We start from the raw sequence: 18,742 nt of genomic DNA, 5'->3' as shown, positions 1-18,742 counted from the left end.
GACAACAATCACCCGAGCCATTGCCTGTTCACCCCGCTATCATCCAGAAGGCGAGGTCAGTACAGGTGCATCAAAGCTGGGACCGAGAGACAGCTTCTATCTCAAGGCCATCAGACTGTTAATCACTAACATCGAGTTGCTGCTGCCAACATACTGACTCAAATCTCTAGCCACTTTAATAATTAAAAATTGGATGTAATAAATGTATCACTAGTCACATTAAACAATGCCACTTTATATAATGTTTACATACCCTACATTACTCATCTCATATGTATATACTGTACTCTATACCATCTACTGCATCTTGCCTATGCCGTTTGGCCATCGCTCATCCATATATTTTCATGTACATATTCTTATTAATTCCTTTACACTTGTGTGTATAAGGTAGTTGTGAAATTGTTAGGTTAGATTACTCGTTGGTTATTACTGCATTGTCGGAAACTAGAAGCACAAGCATTTCGCGACACTCGCATTAACATCTGCAGTGTTGAGGTGAGAACATAAATGGCAAGCAGGTGGCCCAATAACCAAAATAAAAACGGGGTTTCAATAAACAAACATGTCCGTTTCCAAAATAATATTCTATATACAAAATTATTAGATAAACTTTTTTATTGCATAGTTTTGACAGGACAGACAAAGCAGTTAGACAAAAATAAAATCAACAATGATGAAAACATCTTTATGAAAGACATCAGATCAGGCGACTCATTCACATACACTTGCAATCACATGAATATCTGTAGACAAACTCAATCTTTACGGCTTCATTAGGCACTTTTAGAGACTTATCTTTTAACAATGGCGCAGCGGTCGGTGACGAACAACAACAAATGAAGAGGAATAGAAAGGAAATTGAGAAAATACAGTGGCACTTTCCAAATGCCCAGGGAAGAGAAGATATATGTTGAAGGAAATGTTTTGAACAGCACACCTAATATTACCATATTCCATGAGTGATGGCATGATTGTTGACAGTAAATGTTCACATTTGACAATGCAGAAAATGCATTGACAGACCATCATTGCATATGCATTACGACTCCATTAAGTTACTTTCAGCATGACGTTAACTGTAAACAAACAAAGCAGAGGAAAGTATGTCAATAGCCTAATTCCAGTATCGTGCGAGCCATTGTTTACTAGCGCCAGAGATAAATAAACCCAGAGACTCAACACGTGGTCACTTCCTGCCACACCTGCAATGTAAGTTCAGACCACCTTTAATGTGAGAGGCTTATTGGTCCAGCTCTCGGTTTCAACCTCTCTGATGTTAGCAATCACAGACTCACCCGGAGATGCAGCAAGTGGAACCCTCGATCGTCTAAATTATAAAGACAACATCTCTCCCTTCTCGACCCCATGGCCTCACCAAGGCCCTAAGGTTTTAAAAATTCCATGTTCCCATCACATTATGAAATATATTACTTTTGTTTACCATTCTATGAACAGATGTTAGGATAAAATGTGTAAAAATTGGAATCTATCCCCCCCACCAAGCTATTTATGTCCCACATACTGCAACCCCCAAACCCCATGAGACAGCCCACTCCGAAGATGGCAATCAGTCAGAATCTTCATCGTCAAGGTACTCATCGGCATTGCTGTGTGTACGTGTGATATCTGTAATAAAACAAAATAGGAAGGAAGAGCTGAGGCCAGTAACACTTCCAAGAGATTCAATTACATTTAATGGAATTAAAACATTTCCTCTCATGACCCCAAAGTACAACTATGTTCCAGTGTGGACTGGACAGTTCTTTATTGGGGGTTCCTCGCTTTGGCATCTTGCATTCTTAGTAGTGTTACTGAAATACAGTGCATTCGGAAAGTATTCAGACCCTTTCTCCACATTTTGTTACTGCCTTATTCTAAAATAAAATAAAGCATTTTCCTCATCAATCTACACACAATGCCCCATAATGACTAAGCAAAAACAGGTTTAGAAATGTTTGCTAATTAAACAAATACCTTATTTGCATAAGTATTCAGACCATTTGCTATGAGACAATTGAGCTCAGGTGCATCCTGTTTCCATTGATCATCCTTGAGATGTTTCTACAACTTGGAGTCCACCTGCAGTAAATTCAATTGATTGGACATGATTTGAAAAGGCACACACCTGTCTATGTAAGGTCCCACAGTTGACAGTACATGTCAGACCAAAAACCAAAAAACCAAGCCATCAGGTTGAAGGAATTGTCCATACAGCTCCGAGACAGGCTTGTGTCAGGGCACAGTTTTGTGGAAAGAACATGTCTGCAGCATTGAAGGTCCCCCAAAACACAGTGGGCTCAGTCAGTATTAAATGAAAAGAAGTTTGGAACCATCAAGACTCTTCCTAGAGATGGCCTCCCGGCCAAACTGAGCAATCGGGAGAAGGGCCTTGGTCAGAGAGGTGACCAAGAACCCAAATGGTCACTGACAGAGCTCCTCTGTGGAGATCAGAGAACCTTCCAGAAGGACAACCATCTCTGCAGCACTCCACCAATCAGGCCTTTATGGTAGAGTGGCCCAACCAGAAGCCACTCCTTAGTAAAAGGCACATGATAGTCTGCTTGGAGTTTGCATTAGGTGCCTTTTGGCACTCTCAGACCATGAGAAACAATTCTCTGGTCTGATGAAAACAAGATTGAACTGTTTGGCATGAATGCCAAACATGTAGGAAACTTGGCATCATCCCTACGGTGAAGCATGATGGTGGCAGCATCATGGTGTTAGAATGGTTTTCAGCAGCAGGGACTGGGAGACTAGTCAGGATCGAGAGGAAGATGAACGGAGCAAAGTACAGAGATCCTTGATGAAAACCTACTCCAGTGCTCAGGACCTGACTGGGGCAAAGGTTCACCTTCCAACAGGACAACGACCCTAAACACACAGCCAAGACAACGCGGGAGTGGCTTTGGGACAGGTCTCTGAATTTCCTTGAAAATAGCTGTGCAGCGACACTCCCCATCCAACCTGTCAGAGCTTGAGGATCTGCAGAGAATAGGAGAAACTCCCCAAGCTTGTAGCGTCATACCCAAGAAGACTGTGGGGCGGCAGGTAAGCCTAGTGTTGGGCCAGTCACCAAAAGGTTGCTAGATCGAATCCCAGAGCTGACAAGGTAAAAAGATCTGTCGTTCTGCCCCTGAACAAGGCAGTTAACCCACGTTCATAGGCAGTCATTGTAAATAAGAATTTGTAAAAAACTATTTTAATCAATTTTAGAAAAAGGCTGTAACTTAATGTGGAAAAAGTCAGGGGGTCTGAATACTTTCCGAATGCACCGTATGTATGTACAGTACCAGTCAAAAGTTTGGACACACCTACTTACATTGTAGAATAATAATGAATTTAAGTATGCTCTCTCTAATTCTCTCTTTCTCTCTCGGAGGACCTGAGTCCTAGGACCATGCCTCAGGACTACCTGGCATGATGACTCCTTGCTGTCCCCAGTCCACCTGGCTGTGCTGCTGCTCCAGTTTCAACTGTTCTGCCTGCGGCTATGGAATCCTGACCTGTTCACTGAACGTGCTACCTGTCCCAGACCTGCTGTTTTCAACTCTCTAGAGACAGCAGGAGCGGTAGAGATACTCTTAATGATCGGCTATGAAAAGCCAACTGACATTTACTCCTGAGGTGCTGACTTGCTGCACCCTCGACAACTACTGTGATTATTATTATTGGACCATGCTGGTCATTTATGAACATTTTAACATCTTGGCCATGTTCTGTTATAATCTCCACCCGGCACAGCCAGCAGAGGACTGGCGACCCCTCATAGCCTGGTTCCTCTCTAGGTTTCTTCCTAGGTTTTGGCCTTTCTAGGGAGTTTTTCCTAGCCACCGTGCTTCTACACCTGCATTGCTTGCTGTTTGGGGTTTTTTCGCTGGGTTTCTGTACAGCACTTTAAGATATCAGCTGATGTACGAAGGGCTATATAAATACATTTGATTTGATTTAGTGAGGACATCTAAACTATGAAATAATACATATGGAAACATGTGGTAACCAAAAAAGTGTATATTTGAGATTCTTCAAAGTAACCACCCTTTGCCTGGATGATAGCTTTGCACACTCGTGGCATTTTCTCAACCAGCTTCATGAAGTAGTCACCTGGAATGCATTTCAATTTACAGGGGTGCCGTGTGTTAAGTTCATTTGTGGAATTTCTTTCCTTAATGCATTTGAGCCAATCAGTTGTGTTGTTACAAAGTAGGGGTAGTATACAGAAGATAGCCCTATTTGGTAAAAGACCAAGTCCATATTATGGCAGGAATAGCACAAATAAACAGACAGAAACGACAGTCCATCATTACTTTAAGACATGAAGGTCATTCAATCAAGAGCATTTCAAGAGCTTTGAAAGTTTCAGTCGTAAAAACCATCAAGCACTATGATGAAACTGGCTCTCAGTAAATGAAGACCCAGAGTTACCTCTGCTGCAGAGAATAAGTTAAGAGTTACCAACCTCAGAAATTGCAGCCCAAATAAATGCTTCAGAGTTCAAATAACAGACATCTCAACATCAGCTGTTCAGAGGTGACTGTGGGAATCAGGCCTTCGTGGTCAAATTGCTGCAAAGAAACCACTACTAAAGGACACCAATAAGAAGAAGGAGACTTGCTTGGGCCAGGAAACACAATCAATGGACATTAGACCGGTGGAAATCTGTCCTTAGGTCTGATGAGTCCAAATTTGAGATTTTCGGTTCCAAACGCTGTGTCTCTATGAGATGCAGAGTTGGTAAACGAATGTGTGGTGTCATGACTGGCCTGTTCAGGTCAAGTTACCGTGGACTACACTCCTACAAGAGACATATCTCTCACCCGCCAGAGGGGGAGAGATCGAGAAGTATGGAGGTGTTTTTTTTGTTGTTTTTTTAACATCTCATGCCCATTTTAAATCTTAAGGCAGCAGACAAAATCCCTTTGTCCTCGCACTGTGGAGGAATGGAATGTATGCTAGGCCTATGGAGAACCTACAGAACAGAAACATGCAATAAAATAGACTTTGGGACTATGTTTCGTCAGCCAAAATAGTAGTAATGACGATAGATGGAATATGAAAATGAATGTCGTTTTTGTTATGTTATTAAAAGTTAAATGACGACGTTATAACGAAAAAAATATAACTTGAAGAGTTTTCACAATATGTACATTGTGTGGAAAATGTCCAGATCAAAGTGAATGTTTTTGTAAAGATGAAATGTGAAGTTAGTTGTCTAAATTGGATCGGAGTAAAATCCAGACCTTGCCTCGTAACAAGTTATGCACAGAGAACTTGCCCTAAAAGGTGGAAATGCCCATTTCTGACCAAAGGGTATAAAACATGTGAGTTAAGAATTATGACTAGGTGACCACGAGCTGCAGCCAAGGTCCAATTAGTTGTAACCCCAAAACACAACACAAGGTTGAAGACAAAGGAACCTTTTAACAATCTATGCTACGGATGAGTAGCTGTGTCTAAGAGGGTGAATTCAAGCAGCACCACCCGGTTATTCTCTCCAAGGAATCGTGTGTCTACACTGCTTTCATTCCCACGCTGGAACCACCTATATGGCTGATTAGCCGTCCTCAGAAAACCCCTCTTTCAGAACAAGGGCGAGGAAACGGATCACTAAGACAAAGGACACTGACATCGTGAGGACCTCGTACACCCGGTAACCAAAGATGTGTCGTCAGAGGAGAAGGCAAACCTGGTCCACAAAGAGACACCCCATCGGAGACCTTCGACACGTAATTACATCATTATATTCTGACCCATAAGAGCAGCAGTTCGGGGCAAGGTTACGTTTAAAATAAGCAAAGTTTACAAAATGTACCCAAGTTTGCTTTTCTTTCTCTTTTGAAATCCCCATTTTGTGTAACTCATATTGGCCCACTAGGGACCTGTTCATTGTACTAAGTTCTAATCAATAGTCTAGACTGTGTATCATTTTAGCTTCTAGTAAATTAATAATCATCTCAGTTGGTGTGGTACGAACTTATTTAGTGGGACGCGGGTTAGTGCAGATTGACGGATTATGTGACGATCAGAATGAGACAGAGGAAATGAATTAGCGACTGCTGTAAAATCGATATTCTGATATTGAGTTGATTTGGGAAATAGAAACTCAAAGCCAAACTATCCCATGATGCCCCAGGTTACTGAGTTAATAATTACCCGATTTAATTTAATCACGTAATTAAAAACAGTTAATCATTTGATGAAAAGCAGTTGTCACATCAATCAATACAACATCACAACAGTGGTTCCCACCATGAAGAATGGAGGTGGTGTGATGGAGCTTTGCTGGTGACACTGTCTGATTTATTTAGAATTCAAGGCACACTTATCCAGCATGGCTACCACAGCATTCTGCAGCGATACACCGTCCCATCTGGTTTGCGCTGAGTGGGACTATCATTCGTTTTCAACAGGACAATGACCCAACAACTCCAGGCTGTGTAAGGGCTATTTGACCAAGAAGGAGAGTGATGGAGTGCTGGATCAGATGACCTGGCCTCTACAATCACCCAAAGATTTTGAGATGATTTGGGCTGAGATGGACCGCAGAGTGAAGGAAAAGTAGCCAACAAATGCTCAGCATATGTGGGAACTCCTTCAAGACGGTTGGAAAAGCATTCCTGGTGAAGCTGGTTGAGAGAATGCCAAGAGTGTGCAAAGCTGTCATCAAGGCAAAGAGTGGCTACTTTGAAGCATCTCAAATATATTTAGATTTGTTTAACACTTTTTTGGTTACTACATGATTCCATGTGTTATTTTATAATAGTGAAGACATCAAAATTATTCAACAACGTGGAAAAAAGTACAAATAAATTAAAACCCTTCAATGAGTAGGTGTGTCAAAACTTTCGACTGGTATTGTATATACAAAATTGTCTAAATGAGAAATGCTTATTAACTTTTTATGGCTGCAGGGGCAGTATTGAGTAGCTTGGATGAAAATGTGCCCATTGTAAACGGCCAGCTCCTCAGTCGCTAATATATGCATATTATTATTAGTATTGGATAGAAAACACTCTAAAGTTTCCAAAACTGTCAAAATATTGTCTGTGAGTATAACATAACTGATATTGCAGGTGAAACCCTAAGGAAAATCAAAACAGGAAGTGGCTTCTATTTTGAAAACTCCATGTTCCATTCCAGCCTCCCTTGCTGGATTTAAAGGGATATGAACCAGATTCCTTTTCCTATCGCTTCCTCAAGGTGTCGACAGTCTTCAGACATAGTTTCAGGCTTTTATTTTGAAAAATGAGCCAGAACGATAACATCGCGTCAACTGGTCACATGAGTTTTGCTCACGCAACAGAGTTTGGATAGGTATTGCTTTTCCCTCTCCTACTGTGAAAGACAGTTGCGGTTGATATATTATCGATTAGATATTTTAAAAACAACCTGAGGATTGATTATAAAAAATGTTTGACATGTTTCTGTGGACATTATGGAAACTATTTGGAATTTTCGTCTGCGTTGTCGTGACTGCTCTTTCCTGTGGATTTCTGAACATAACGCGCCAAACAAACAGAGGTATTTTGGATATAAAAATAATCTTTATGGAACAAAAGGAACATTTGTTGTGTAACTGGGAGTCTCGTGAGTGAAAACATCTGAAGATCATCAAAGGTAAACGATTAATTTGATTGCCTTTCTGATTTTCGTGACCGAGCTACCTGATGCTAAGTGTACTTAATGTTTTATCGTGCGATCGATAAACTTACACAAACGCTTGGATTGCTTTCGCTGTAAAGCATCATTTCAAAATCTGACACGACAGGTGGATTAACAAAATGCTAAACTGTGTTTTCCTATATTGCACTTGTGATTTCATGAATATAAATATTTTTAGTAATATTTATTGTATGTAGCGCTATGCAATTCAGCGGTTGTTGATGACATTTCTCCCGTTAGTGGGATTGCAGCCATAACAAGTTTAACAGTCAATGACATTGATCAGTCGACTGTGAAAATAAGGGTCAGTTTTCCGGAAACAGATTAAGCCTGGTCCTGGACTAAGAACATGTGCAATAGAGATTCTCCATTGAAAGTGCTTTTGAGTTATGGGACTAGGGCTTTTGTCTGTGTCCGGGAAACCGACCAAAGATTGCGTAAGGCCTCCATCTTCTGGCCTAAATGACTCACTGCCTCCTTGTTTCCTCTTAATGAGCGAGGCGCACTGGGCATTGGTGGCCATCTCCAGAGCCAGCTTCTTCTCATTGTTCTTAATATCCATCCTGGCATCTGAAACACAAAGACAGAAATAAACAAAGATAAAAGATGAGAAACACACAAAATAACCAGACATGCTCATACCAGGGTTGTGGTCAATTTGAAATGGAAGTCAGTCAATTCCGGAACTAAAAAAATGCTACAATTATTTTGTCAATCAATTGAAAAGGTATGCGTGTCATTTTAATATTTAAAATTCATATCATTTCCTGAATTGACCAACTTCTATGTGAATTTACCCCAACCCTGGCTCATACACACAGAGATAGGAAATTAAACTGGTTAGAGCACAAAAAAAAGGTAACTTGAAACAGAAAGATGGACTCACTCTTATTCAGTAACATCTCTACTATGTCCGAGTATCCCTTCCAGGCGGCAGCATGCAATGCAGTGTCTCCCAGTTTATTCTGCAGGAGAACAAAACAGCCCACATGTTAATCAGACCATACCCACATCGTAGCATAAGTCTCATCATATATGGACATAAAATGATTGCTCAATAGAGAATCTCCATTGAAACACTTTTTTTTAAAAGGGGCCTCCTGAGTGGCACAGTGGCCTAAAGGCACTGCATCGCAGTGCTTGCTGTGCCACCTAGAGATTCTGGGTTCGAGTCCAGGCTCTGTCGCAGCCGGCCACGACCCGGAGACCTATGAGGCGGCGCACAATTGGCCCAGCGTCTTCGGCCGGCAGGGATATCCTTGTCCCAATGCGCACTAGCGACTCCTGTGGCGGGCCGGGCACAGTGCACGCTGACACGGTTGCCAGGTGTACGGTGTTTCCTCCGACACATTGGTGAGGCTGGCTTCTTGGCTAAATGGGCATTGTGTCAAGAAGCAGAGCGGCTTGGTTGGGTTGTGTTTCGAAGGACGCATGGCTCTCGACTTTTGCCTCTCCCAAGGGGTGGAAATACAAAAGCAAAAAAAAAAAAAAAAAAAACACTAAGTTTAGTTCTGAACTTTAATCTAGTCCTAGATTTAAATGTGACGTGATACTTAATCATGATAATGTTCTTGTCACTAGAGATAAACTAATGCTTTTAAAACAATTACATGCACTCCAGATCGCCAAATAAGCCAATAGATGTTATGGGCATACTTGTCTAGAACATATCCATCTGTCCATGTAATCATGACAAAGTATATATTTTGTTCAAATGTCCTCAAAGTGTTGCCAGATTAATATCCTTTGTTCTTTCAACTAGCATGGCGCAAAAGAGTTTATCTTCTCTCGTCACCCTGCTTGCAGTGCCCTTGCCCGTTGCCATATCAACCCAACTCACACAGCTTTGACCTAGAAATGCGATCTCAACCGGGTTGAACATGGTGTCATTGTAGGCTACCTCCTAAATTGATAGTGCAGTTTGTTTCAGGGCCTTTCCAACTACCTAATTACTTCAAATGCTGATATCAACTTTTGCAGTATAGTGTGTAGCTAAGTTTAACTAGCTACCTAGCTAGCCAGCCAGCCACCTAGCCTTTCTAAAGAGCATTGTATTGTGGGGTTTGTAGTCAACTTGAGCGCCACAGATTTCCACAACAACTTCCTAATTTATTATAACAACAAAATGCAAACATTTTTCACAACATATTGTTCTCACATATTTGCATTATTTAACAATGTAAATCGTAGGAATTTTAGGTTGAGTGGATTATTCCTTTAAGAGCCTAAATAGAGCCTAGCGCGTTTAGACTAAATATGCTATCAATTGCATACAACCAATCAGGCTTTAAAAACACTATCAATGTTGGCCGGCAGGTAGCCAAGCGGATAAGAGCATTGGGCCAGAAACTGAAAACGAACTAAACAACTTCTTTGCTCGCTTTGAGGACAATACAGTGCCACTGACACGGCCCGCTACCAAAACCTGCGGGCTCTCCTTCACCGCAGCCAAAGTGAGTAAAACATTTAAACGTGTTAAACCCTCACAAGGCTGCCGGCCCAGACGGCATCCCTAGCTGCATCCTCAGAGCATGCGCAGACCAGCTGGCTGGTGTGTTTACGGACATAATCAATCCCCATCCCAGTCTGCTGTTCCCACATGCTTCAAGAGAGCCACCATTGTTCCTGTTCCCAAGAAAGCTAAGGTAACTGAGCTAAATGACTATCGCACTGTAGCACTCACTTCAGTCATCATGAAGTGCTTTGAGAGACTAGTCAAGGACCATATCACCTAGACCCACTCCAATTTGCGTACCGCCCCAATCGGTCCACAGACGACGCAATCACACTGCCCTAACCCATCTGGACAAGAGGAATACCTATGAACAGAATTCTACCAGACAACAGCTCAGCATTTAACACCATAGTACCCTCCAAACTCGTAATTAAGCTTGAGACCCTGGGTCTCAACCCCGCCCTGTGCAACTGGGTCCTGGACTTCCTGATGGGATGCCCCCAGGTGGTGAGGGTAGGAAGGGTGCATTCTCCTGTACTCCCTGTTCACCCATGACTGCGTGGCCATGCACGCCTCCAACTCAATCATGAAGTTTGCAGACGACATTACAGTGGTAGGCTTGATTACCAACAACGACGAGAAGGCCTACAGGGAGGAGGTGAGGGCCCTCGGAGTGTGCTGTCAGGAAAATAACCTCACACTCAAAATCAACAAAACAAAGGAGATGATCGTGGACTTCAGGAAACAGCAGAGGGAGCACCCCCCTATCCACATCGACGGGACAGTAGTGAAGGTATAAAGTTTTAAGTTCCTCGGCGTACACACCACAGACAAACTCAAATGGTCCACCCACAAAGACAGCGTGATGAAGAAGGCACAACAGCGCTTGTCACCAAAATACTCAAACTTTTACAGATGCATAATCGAGAGCATCACCGCCTGGTACGGCAACTGCTCCGCCCACAACCGTAAGGCTCTCCAGAGGGTAGTGAGGTCTGCACAACACATCACCGGGGGCAAACTACCTGCCCTCCAGGACACCTACACCACCCGATGTTACAGGAAGGCCAAAAAGATCATCAAGGACAACAACCACCCGAGCCACTGCCTGTTCACCCCGCTACCATCCAGAAGGCGAGGTCAGTACAGGTGCATCAAAGCTGGGACCGAGAGACAGCTTCTATCTCAAGGCCATCAGACTGTTAATCACTAACATCGAGTTGCTGCTGCCAACATACTGACTCAAATCTCTAGCCACTTTAATAATTAAAAATTGGATGTAATAAATGTATCACTAGTCACATTAAACAATGCCACTTTATATAATGTTTACATACCCTACATTACTCATCTCATATGCATATACTGTACTCTATACCATCCACTGCATCTTGCCTATGCCGTTCGGCCATCGCTCAGCAATATATTTATGTGTACATATTGTTATTCATTCCTTTACACTTGTGTGTAAAAGGTAGTTGTGAAATTGTTAGATATTACTGCATGGTCGGAAATAGAAGCACAAGCATTTCGCTACACTCGCATTAACATCTGCTAACCATGTGTATGTGACCAATAGAATTTGATTTGAAAAGTTGCTGTTTTGAACACCCGAGCCGACTAGGTGAAGAAAAAAAAAGTTATGACATTGAGCTAGGTACGTAACCTTAATTGCTCCTGTGAGTTATTCTGGATAAGAACTTCTGCTAAATAACTCAAATGTAATCATATTTGTTTGAAACAGCCTTTTACAAAATGTTCAACTGTTCTTCTCACCTGCTGGTTCAACTCCACGTTAGACTGCCCCAGCAAGATCTCCACCACATCTGTCACAAAAATGACAACACAACATTGACATACATCTCACTGCAGTGTGTGTGTGTGGGCTGACATGCATTTGCCCTGTCATTCAAGAAACAAAGCTGAATGTGTGATTTCGTTGAGGCACGTGTCTGTACATTCTGTATACAGTCAATGAGAGCAGTGGTATGTGTGTTGTAGATGATCTGTTACCTTTGTGTCCTCCATGACATCCCCAGTAGAGGGCAGTATTCCCAGCTTTGTCCAGTCCATTAATTCCCACTTTGTTCTCCAGACACTCCCTCAGCCAACTCAGATTCCCTGCGTCACACAAACAAGCAATAATGCAAACACACACACACACCCCCCCCCCCCCCAAAAAGCTAGAGTATACCATTCATATTCATACAGGTTACAGAAAGTGTAGAGCAAACAAACAATCAATATGAAGAAAAATGTATAGTTTGTTATAGGACGATTCCATAGTTTAAGATGATTGGTGGTGCAGTGCATGGGGAAGAGTGAGTGACGCAGCAGGATTCTTTTGGTCCCTCACCTCGTTTAGCTGCTTCATGCATTGGGTTGTCAATGGACTCCGCCTGCTCGGCCACTGTAGGTTGAGGAAGTCAGAGCAGAATGGGATTTCAACAGAGCACCATGCTTCTATGAAAGCCTTAGTAAGGAGATGGAGCTATTAAAAGAGAAACTTCACAATTTTTCAACTTCATATTTATCATCTCCAGCACCAACATACAGTATGAGAAAATTGTACATTTCTATGTTTTGAAGTAAAAATTACAGATGAAGATAAGTGTGTGTATCAGGTAATTTTGACCAATAGAGTAGACATTGCCTTCTAATTGGCTGATGTCATTGGAAACACTTATTTTACTAAACTCAAAAAAAAAAAAAGAAACGTCCTCACTGTCAACTGCGTTTATTTTCAGCAAACTGAACATGTGTAAATAGTTGTATGAACATAAGATTCAACAACAGACAAACTGAACAAGTTCCACAGACATTTGACTAACAGAAATGGATTAATGCGTCCCTGAACAAAGCGGGGGCCAAAATCAAAATTAAGTCAGTACCTGGTGTCGCCACCAGCTGCATTAAGTATTGCAGCGCTCTCCTCATCATGGAATGCACCAGATTTGCCAGTTCTTGCTGTGAGATGTTACCCCACTCTTCCACCAAGGCACCTGCAAATTCCCAGACATTTCTGGGGGGAATGGCCCTAGCCCTCACCCTCAGATCCAACAGGTCCCAGACGTGCTAAATGGGATTGAGATCCGGGCTCTTCGCTGGCCATGGCAGAACACTGACATTCCTGTCATGCCCCTTTGCAGCATCCCTAAGGCACGTTCACGCAGATGAGCAGGGACCCAGGGCATCTTTCTTTTGGTGTTTTTCAGAGTCAGTAGAAAGGCCTCCTTAGTGTCCTAAATTTTCACAACTGTGACCTTAATTGCCTACCATCTGTAAGCTGTTAGTGTCTTAACGACCGTTCCACAGGTGCATGTTCATTACTTGTTTATGGTTCATTGAACAAGTATGGGAAACAATGTTTAAACCCTTTACAATATAGATCTGTGAAGTTATTTGGATTTTTACTAATTATCTTTGAAAGACAGGGTCCTGAAAAAGGGAGGTTTCTTTTTTTTGCTGAGTTTAATATATAGAAAAGCGCCATTTTCACATATGTTGATGTTGGAGTGGTGCTGGAGATCATGAATACTTTTTTTGGTTGCCCGAGAGATTAAAAGTTAAAGTAGCACTGGCTATTTTTCACCCACACACACAGGTATATATCACTTGCCCTATTGGGAAGCCACAGAGCAGGCTCAACTTGCGTGACTGCGCAGGCCACTTACCTCAAGCAATAGGGTAACCCTTAAAAGTCAATCCCTGCATGCCACTTGCAATAATATCACATGGAGTGTTATGGTTTAGTTACTCACCATAATTGCTTGGGATGAGGCCATTCCTTCCCCTACAGGTCCCCTTCCACCAATTGCTGTCACTCTAAGGATGATAGACAGGCAGCGAGAGCCAGTGGAAATGAATTATTGCAGCAAGTATCTCTGAGGTGAGAGAAAAGACGGACAGAGAGAAAGAAAAACGAACAGGATATGGGAAAGACGAGAGAAATTGGGAGATGGATGAAGAGTAAAGAAAACAGAAAAAGAACAAAACAGAGAGAGGGCAAAAGAGACAGAAAGAAGAAATTATACTAGGGACTAAAAGAGAGAAAGGGAGAAAAGTGGACAAGAGGAGGGAAAGGGATGTTAACAGTAACTGACCGTATCAGAGATATACAAGATGTCTCCTTCTTCAAAGTAGAGCTCATCTGGCTGAAAAGAAAAAAATCAAAACAAACACCAACTTTAATTTGGATTGGTGTGAGGTGGAGTGGAGGGACGAGACCAACCTATAGGACAAGAAACACTCACTGTTCGAGGGTCAAAGGTGAACATGGCTCGGAACACCTTGACCTGGCCTATGAGAGAACAGAGAGGGAAACGGGCATTAGTGTGAATGTATATAACTGTGCAGTGCATCAAACGTTGCCTGTTCATTGTTGGCTATACAGCACAAAATGAACCCTGGGACCAGACTATCACAAACATTCAATCAAATTAAAACGTTTGTTGCATACACATGTTTGTTTCTACACTGAACAAAAATATTAAAAAAGTAACATTTTCAAAGATTTTACAGTTACAGTTCATAAGGAAAGTCAATTGAAATAAATGAATGAAAGGGAAAGGGGGATACATAGTCAGTTGTACAACATTCAACTGAAATGTGTCTTCTGCATTTAACCCAACCCCTCTGAATCAGAGGTGTGGAAGGCTGCCTTAAACATTAGGCCCTAATGTATGGATAAGCACATCACTGGGAATACAGATATGCATCGGTTGGTCACAGATACTTGAAAAGAAAAGTAGGGCCGTGGATCAGAAAACCAGTCGGCATCTGGGTGTGACCACCATTTGCCACATGCAGCAAGACATCTCCTTTGCATAGAGTTGATCAGGCTGTTGATTGTGGCCTGTGGAATGTTGTCCCACTCCTCTTCAATAGCTGTGCGTAGTTGCTGGATATTGGCATGAACTGGAACACAATGTCTTACACGTTGACCCAGAGCATCCCAAACATGCTCAATGGGTGACATGTCTAGTGAGTATGCAGGCCAAGGAACACCTGTCAGGTGGATGGATTATGTTGGCAAATGAGAAATGCTCACTAACAGGGATATAAACTAATTTGGGCACAAAATTAAAGAAATAAGCTTTTTGTGCATAGAACATTTCTTGGTCATTTTATTTCAGCTCATGAAACATGGGACCAACACTTTAGATGTAGCGTTTATATGTTTGTTCAATGTAGCTCCAGCAGTGCAGTAAATAACAGTACAACACTAATACACAAATAAATCACACAAAAAAACATAAATGAACAAGCAATGTCCAGTATGACATTTTTTTTAAAGGTATGCACAGTATTTATATGGATGAGCTATGCCAATAATAGTATTTAAATATAAAGCAAGTAAACAATTAGCTAAATTTCTCAGATCAAATTTTATCAAAATAATGTTGCAGGAATGCTAATCTTATCGGTTTCTAACTACAGAAAATGTCATTATTCAACAACAGATGTTCTATCAGATCCATCCTCAGTGAACAGACATTGGCCCTCGTCCATACACCCAAGGCTACAAGATCGGAGGGCCTCTGAAGAAATACTGTACTGCCTTGTCTCAATCCCAGGGGTTGAATGTGACCAGAGTGGTGTTGAGAGAAAGCTAAACTAGTTCATAGGCACAGAAAAACCAGGGTTGTGTACATTAGGCACAAAACTGGGTGTTACAGGGAGGGGATCAATACATGTAGGTCTACTTGTCCAATAAGAAAACACAAAAAAGGCTGAATGGGAATCAGTTGGCTACTTGAAAACACTGGGGTATGCAAGCCTTGAGAGATTTCCTCTCTTTACATACACCCTAACTGAGCCACATACTACTCCAGTGTTCCAGTGAGTCAGTGCAGTTTAGTTAATAGACAAACCCTGCTCTGTTCTGTGACTGTGGTCCTACATGCCCCATCCTGCCTCTGTGAAAACTCTGGGGCCTGTACTGACTAGCTCACCCGCACTACTCTTAGCTAGTGGTCTTTATGGAGCCACCTGTACCCGAATGAATACCTGATCCAGGACCTGAGCGGATCCAGATCTAGAATTCTAAATCATGTCAAAGATCTCTGTTGGATCTAATATAATTGTCACTGGTATGTGCAATTTTAATTAACTTGTCCAGAAGGTCCTGTGCATTTCCCGAACGCAACTGCTGCAGTAGAGAAAGAGAGAGAAATGGTATAATTGATGCTGCTGCTCTTGCTTTTCATGAGAGTGGAGCATGCTCTGAATACAATATGTGTAGACCTTATGGTGAAATGCTTACTTACAAGCCCTTAACCAACAGTGCAGTTCAGGAAAGAGTTAAGAAAATATTTACTAAATAAACTAAAAGTAAAAAATTACAAAATAAAAATAAACCATTCTGCACTAACTATATTTTGTTCAGACATTTGGAACACCACAAATAAATAACATTTAAAACTATATAAATATAAAAATATACACAAAAATAACTCAAGAAAGATCAAAAAGTAGTAACAGGTTGTAGTATAGATACAAATAAAAAAAGAGAATTGAATTATTACACTATTACCCTATTGTTAACAAAAACACACAAACTAAATTGCACAAATTGAATAACACACTTAGAGAACCTGATTATTACACTATAAACAAGAAAACAAACTAAATTGCACAAATAATTGCATTACTAATTGCATTAGTACTGTACAAAGTTAGAGCTGCACTATTTGATTCCATCGCTCCACCTACCTCCGGCGTCCAGTGGAGTCCTGAGGTCAACCTACCCCCGCTCCATCTCGTACTTCTAAGAGGGAAACCTTATCAGGCAATAGCCTGCCTAACTCACAAACTAGAATCAGGGCGCCCACCCCAAGGTTAATTGTCCCACGGTCCCACACGGTGACATATAATTGACGTGATGTGCAAATGAGCAATAGAAAACCGATCTCGCAAATGTCACCATTCCGATTTTTGGGGTGCAGGCACCAAGTTCCTCCCATACATAAATCCGCCACTGCAACCAGATTTCATCAGCTACTCGAAATGGGGAAGTCACATTAGTTCAGACCATCACGGCCACATACTTGCACATAACGATCGACAACAACCACGATAAGAAGAGTGCAGAGACACTGACGTTTGAAATGTCCAATTATTAAATGAGAACTGGTCCAGCATATTTGCTAGCAAACGTTTGCTGACTAGCTGGGTCGCTCACTAGGGGGTTCGTTGGTAAATTCGCACTGGCTATCTACTCTGATTTCAGAACACCCTCCTCTGAATGTGCCAGTGCGAAGAATAACTGAGGAATTTACGAACGCTCAACACCCCTTGAATGTCAGGTGTCAGTAAACATCGGCGAAAAGGCGTAATTAAATTGTTGCCAGCAGAACAGTTACAGTCACCAATGATCTGGATAACATGAAAACAGCCTAACCAGCTCTGATAGTTAGGGCGAGCAAAGTTGTCAGTGAGGTGTTCTCTCATATGTCTGGAAGTAGCTAGCCAACGTTAGCCAGTTAGCTTGCGTGCTTGACTTCCGCTGTGAGGTCAGAACGCTCGGATCAACCCTACTCCTCGGCCAGAGAGTCCAGTCAGTGTCAGTGTAGAGCGAAACGCTCTAAATTTACGAACAGACAATCTGAATATACGAACGCCCAGAGCACAATCCAGATTGAATTTACGAACACACCCTAGGTGTTTAGGTTTCACTTGCTTGATGAGGCGGAAGACTAGTTATCTAATGTTAGTTAATTATCATAAAATACTTACCTGGTTTGGCTGGCTTGGGAGGCGGTTTGGACATCTTCAGACTTTTAAAACGTAGCTACGCCTTCTCTTATTCTGAAAACGTTGCTTATTGTCCAAAAATAAAATAGGCAGTTTCTTACTTCCAATGAGGAAGTACTGACAGAACCAGCTAGGCGGAAAACTAGCAACGCGCATGCCTCCATACTTTGTCCTTCTTCTTCGGAGTTTAACGGCGGTTGGCATCCAAAATGTAGCATTACCGCCCCCAACTGGACTATAATATAAATTTATCATACTTTGAGATACAAAATGGGAAAAATTCCATCTAACCCTACACTAATTAAAAACCCACTACCCCATTCCCACTACTTTGACGCTGTCTACTCTTGCACCATGCCAACGGCCTGGGAGGACTGGACACCGCCACTCAACACATCCAGTAACTCTTTTGAAGTAAGATCTCGTATACACAAATACTTCTCTGCAGCTGCCACCAGAACATATATTTTCTGTGATTTACGTTCCATTTCTGCGGTACATTTTATAACCATTGCTATTGTAACACACTGCTGCCCTATGTATATAGACATGGAACACTGGTCACTTTATTAATGTTTACATACTGTTTTTCTAATTTCATATGTATATACTGCATTATAGTAAAGGCCATCCTGTTCAACTATTGCTGTATATATACTATTCTATCCTATGTGGTCTACAGATATACAAAATATTCTATCCACGTAACGTCTATACATCCCAACACACGTGTGTGTGCGTGCGTGCGTGGGTGCGTGTTGTATAGTGCATTTGGGCTGCCGAGTGGCGCAGCGGTCTTAGTTTGCCTCAGTGCAAGAGGTGTCACTACTGTCCCTGGTTCGAATCCAGGGTGTATCACATTCGGCTGTG

At 41.9% G+C, this 18,742-nt stretch overlaps 1 protein-coding gene across 2 annotated transcripts; it reads right to left on the bottom strand.

Moving 5' to 3' along the window:
* Window positions 1–600: 600 nt before the first annotated feature.
* LOC110525398 (osteoclast-stimulating factor 1) lies at window positions 601–18,025 on the bottom strand. 2 transcript variants are annotated; one of them, XM_021605465.2, is made up of 10 exons: window positions 17,855–18,025; window positions 14,371–14,417; window positions 14,221–14,271; window positions 13,879–13,942; window positions 12,474–12,527; window positions 12,131–12,238; window positions 11,894–11,943; window positions 8,549–8,627; window positions 8,134–8,232; window positions 601–1,629 (listed from the first exon to the last, which is right to left on the bottom strand). In XM_021605465.2, exons 1-10 carry the CDS (start codon window positions 17,886–17,888, stop codon window positions 1,571–1,573), a joined length of 645 nt encoding a protein of 214 aa, XP_021461140.1. In that variant the 5' UTR covers window positions 17,889–18,025; the 3' UTR covers window positions 601–1,570. The 2 variants fall into 2 exon arrangements, with proteins under 2 accessions (XP_021461140.1, XP_021461141.1); XM_021605466.2 differs by lacking the exon at window positions 17,855–18,025 and adding an exon at window positions 16,832–16,889.
* Window positions 18,026–18,742: the final 717 nt, after the last annotated feature.

Source organism: Oncorhynchus mykiss, chromosome 6 (genome assembly GCF_013265735.2).
Source record: "Oncorhynchus mykiss isolate Arlee chromosome 6, USDA_OmykA_1.1, whole genome shotgun sequence".
NCBI lineage: Eukaryota > Metazoa > Chordata > Actinopteri > Salmoniformes > Salmonidae > Oncorhynchus > Oncorhynchus mykiss.
This window is presented reverse-complemented; position numbering and strand designations above follow the sequence as displayed.

Excerpts from the sequence above, each read along its gene's own strand:
- LOC110525398 (XM_021605465.2), bottom strand. The coding sequence starts at position 17,888 with ATGTCCAAACCGCCTCCCAAGCCAGCCAAACCAG. Across the intron at positions 11,944-12,130 it reads ATGTCATGGAGGACACAAAG|ATGTGGTGGAGATCTTGCTG; the intron begins GTAACAGATCAT and ends TTTTTGTGACAG. Across the intron at positions 8,628-11,893 it reads ACGTGGAGTTGAACCAGCAG|AATAAACTGGGAGACACTGC; the intron begins GTGAGAAGAACA and ends GTTCTCCTGCAG.